Consider the following 1,605-nt stretch of genomic DNA (forward strand, 5'->3'; position numbering starts at 1 on the left):
TGTTCAAACTGTCCAGGCAGAAGCAATGTGAGCACAACCACAAGAAGATCCAGGAACTGCTGAGTTAAGTTCAGATATTCGGACTGTATCTCCAATATTTCAGTTCTTGAGAGTTACAGAATAACGGATGGATAAGTTTGAGGAACAGGCTTATGCTTCACAGAAGAAGCTAAAAGGGTCGTACCACGGACCCGTTGCTGAACAAAGAGAAATCTGTGTTAAATCAAGAAGTGAGTTTATTGGATTAGTCTTGCTTTTAGTGGAGGACTTTTTATAAATCTCATTAGCAGGTATTTTGATCTACAGATAAAATTGTTTCTTAATGCAACAAGGGGGACACCCTCAGCTGCACTGGTTGGGACCTGCCCTGAGCCCCAACAATCAAACCCCCAGGCAGGGACATACACTCGGGGCCCTGGCAAGTCTTGCCATTCCCTCCTTTTTCCAGCTCCACAGTGTAGCTGGAGGCTACAAACTGCAGTGATGTTTTAATTGTCTAGTGTCAGAAGAAAACTGTCAGTATTAACAACAAGTAGCCTCACATGCTGAAACACGGCCCCAAATACTGTTTGAGCAGCTCTGTTTCAGCTGCTCTGCGAGATTCTCAGAAGACAGTGAACGACTGTTCCCTTCTTCATCAGTGAGTATCTGGAGTGATTGTATCCGAGTCAATAATCACAGTTCTCTGTTTCTCTTATGTCACAATAAATGGGAGCTAATCCCATTTTAATCACATCTTTGCTCCAGCCCAGTTCAAGAACAATGAGTCATCACCGACTGCAGGGGAGTTGCCCCTGGTTTAAGCTGGTAACACAAAGGGCTGAATTTGGTTTCCTACTTATATCAAACGTTCAGATATCAGGCAAGTCGTGTTTCTCCTTCAAAACAGAAACATCTTGATGTTTTTGTCAGAAAGGGCTGACAGAGCATGAGTTTCACAACACAATAAACAAACTCTGCTGGGCATAAATCATTTATGTAGTTCATGGCATGTTTCACTTAATCCCGTCGTTGCTGGGCTCTTCTAGATCCTCCATTATCAAATCCTGCTGGTTATTCACCCAGTTTCCTTTCTTAATTGTCTTCCTCTCCTCCTTAGTGTTTTGACCAGCTTGATCCTGGGGTGTCTGGTAGCTGGCAGCTGGCAAAATGACATTGCTTTGGCCTCGCTGAGAATAGGCCTCCCTGTGAGTGATCTCCCTGGAGCAGAGCTGGAGTTTAAAGGCTGCCTGAAAGCCTCGGCGAAAATTTTCATTAAAGAACCCGTAGATGATGGGGTTGACGCTGCTGTTGAAAAAGGCCAACCAGTGAGCAAAGGGGTAGATATAAATGTTGATGATCTGCAGCTGGATATCTGAAAGGTTGACGTAGTCTGAGAGCATCATCAGAGTCCACAAGGGAAGCCAGGACAGGGTGAAAAGCAAAGCCACGATAATGAGCATTTTGATGACTTTTTGTTTCTTCTTAGACACGCTGTGCCGCTGCCTCTGGCTGTGTTTGCCCAGCACGGGCACTGCTGTGTTGAAGAGAGCAATGCTTATCCTCGCATACATGATAACAATGAGCGACAGGGGAGCCAGGTAGATGTTGGCAAACAGAACCGTC

At 45.1% G+C, this 1,605-nt stretch overlaps 1 protein-coding gene across 1 annotated transcript in view; it reads right to left on the minus strand.

Moving 5' to 3' along the window:
- Positions 1-995: 995 nt before the first annotated feature.
- LOC104524627 (neuropeptide FF receptor 2) overlaps positions 996-1,605 on the minus strand; it is a 2,527-nt gene continuing 1,917 nt past the window's right edge. The window contains 1 exon segment of the mRNA XM_010167563.1: positions 996-1,605. This exon segment is cut by the window's right edge and continues 40 nt beyond it. Within this exon segment, the coding sequence (XP_010165865.1) occupies positions 996-1,605 (610 nt within the window).

The sequence above is a fragment of the Antrostomus carolinensis genome, unplaced genomic scaffold (genome assembly GCF_000700745.2).
Source record: "Antrostomus carolinensis isolate BGI_N321 unplaced genomic scaffold, ASM70074v2 scaffold9435, whole genome shotgun sequence".
Classification (NCBI taxonomy): domain Eukaryota; kingdom Metazoa; phylum Chordata; class Aves; order Caprimulgiformes; family Caprimulgidae; genus Antrostomus; species Antrostomus carolinensis.